The 2,014-nt window shown below is 50.4% G+C and overlaps 1 protein-coding gene across 1 annotated transcript in view; it reads right to left on the bottom strand.

Annotated features, from left to right (window-relative positions):
• Positions 1–1,557: 1,557 nt before the first annotated feature.
• Positions 1,558–2,014, bottom strand: part of PPP2R2B (protein phosphatase 2, regulatory subunit B, beta) — a 109,637-nt gene continuing 109,180 nt past the window's right edge. The window contains exon 9 of the mRNA XM_009331375.1: positions 1,558–1,981. Within this exon, the coding sequence (XP_009329650.1) occupies positions 1,702–1,981 (280 nt within the window). The 3' untranslated portion in view covers positions 1,558–1,701. The remainder of the gene's footprint in view (positions 1,982–2,014) is intronic.

The raw sequence follows: 2,014 nt of genomic DNA, 5'->3' as shown, positions 1-2,014 counted from the left end.
GGTGGCAAGCTCCCCCCGCTGCTGCCCTGGGCAGGCGCGTGGGGCCGGGGTGTCCCAGCAGGTCAGCACCCCAAGGCTCCGTCCCAGGGGCCGGGGCAGCGGCTTCCCCTGGCCCGGGGCACAGCCGGGGCTCCCTGCCGCTGCGCAGCTCCTGGTTTTCCGCGCGGTCCTTGCGCTCCTTGAGTCAGCGGCAGTTTGTCTCCCTTGTCGGGTGTAAGAGCTGGGAGGCCATCGCGGGACACGCTGGGAATCCTCGTGGTGCCTCGCAGAGAGGCTGTCCCAAGAGGGCACTTTGCCCTTAGAGAGTCGTGGGAACGTCCCTGCGAGGATGCAGGTGCTGGTGGGATGCCCACTGCCCCAGCAGGACGGATGCACAGCAGGGTCACCCTTACGGAGCCACTTCTAAAGTGAGAGTGTGGAATTTTTTAATTGACTTTCTTTATTCATTTGCTTTTTGCAGGAGCAGTTTTCAGATTGACTGAAAATTCAGTAGGTTGTTTTTTTTTTTATTGAACGGTTGCTCAAGTAAAAGAGGGGCCTGAACAATCTTTAGAGTAGAAAGGGGCAGCCTTGCCATGCAAAGAGGAATTGTTTTTATTATTATCATTATTATTATTATTATTATAATGTAGGACCAGAGACAGCCTCTCTCTGAAGCAGTCAGGTGCTAACAGCAATATATGGTTGGATTCTTTTTTAGAAGGTCATAAATTAGCAACTGATACTTTATCTTTAAAAAAATCAAATAAATAAATAAATTAATTAAAAGAGAAAGACAGAGGGAGAGAGAGACAGTCACAACATGCAAGAGCTTACAACAGAACAAGTAAAAATGACCAAAGCAAAAGACAAGAAATGCAGAAGAAAAGCCCAGGTTCAATCTGGTTTGCAATCAATGCAGTTTGGAAGCATCATTTATAAAGGTATTTCATATACCAAAAAAAGGCACCACAGTATCTACAAAGCCAAATCCTCAGGAGAGTTTCTGTGGGGTGGGGGGGGAAGGTAGCAGCCTGGCTAGAGCAGACACATCTTGGTGCGCGGCAGGTCCCCCCCTCTAAGCTTGTCCATTGCAAATCTGAACTTTTCCATTTTATGTTTGGTTTTGCTGTCTCTGTTGGTAAAAACACAAAATAATAGTAATAAAAAGACAAACGTGAAAAATGGCAAAGGGGATGACGTTTTGATCTTGCAACATAACAGGTGGAATATTTATAGGATCAAGTTTAAAACAATCGGGGCGGGACTGCTGTAACTAAAACTCCCCAAGGGCACACAGCGTGCACCCCCACACACACCGCCCGCCCCCCTCCCCTTCTCCTCCCCAGCCAACTGCTGGCAGCCCACACTACTGCACCACCACGCTCGTACATCGGCAAGACAGCTACAGCCATCCCAGTGTCGCCTGGGGACACCGGGAGAGCGAAAGCCTGACACTGCCCCAACTGCCCCACGTTACGTCTCAGCTCTCAACGCGTAAATACAGAGGAATCTGGTGTCTGCTGGCTGTGCTCCCCGCTGCCCCAGGCGCCGCGGGCTGCAGGAGTGCTCGCCTCTGCACAGCCGCTATCTGCAGAGCAGTAACTGAACAAAGGAATAGGAAGGAAAAGGAAAAAAAAAAGAAAGAAAGAAAAGAAACATTTGAAATCTTGTGTTTACTAGTATTCAGTACATGAGATTCCTAATGAACAACTTGTCCTCCTAGTTAACCTTGTCCTGGAATATATACAGGTTATTTGTTGCTGCCACGGCAATGATATTCTCGGAGGGGTGCCAAGCTGTATGCAGGATCTTTTTGCTAAAGTCCAGACTGTCCACACTGATTTCGTCTTTCCTCCGCTTGCCGCCCACGCAGACCTTGCGGGGCTTGAGGATGGCGCGGGGTTTGCTGTTCTCCCGCGAGGCCTCCAGCGTCACGTCGCGCTTGGTGTTGCGGTCGAACATGCGGAAGAAGTTGTTGTAGGAGCCGGTCATGATGACGCTGCGAGGAGGGAGGAAGGACGGGTCACCGCGC

This window comes from Pygoscelis adeliae, unplaced genomic scaffold, assembly GCF_000699105.1.
Source record: "Pygoscelis adeliae isolate BGI_AS28 unplaced genomic scaffold, ASM69910v1 Scaffold108, whole genome shotgun sequence".
Taxonomy (NCBI): Eukaryota; Metazoa; Chordata; class Aves; order Sphenisciformes; family Spheniscidae; genus Pygoscelis; species Pygoscelis adeliae.
Note: the sequence above shows the minus strand (reverse complement) of the source record. Positions and strands in the feature narration are given on the sequence as shown.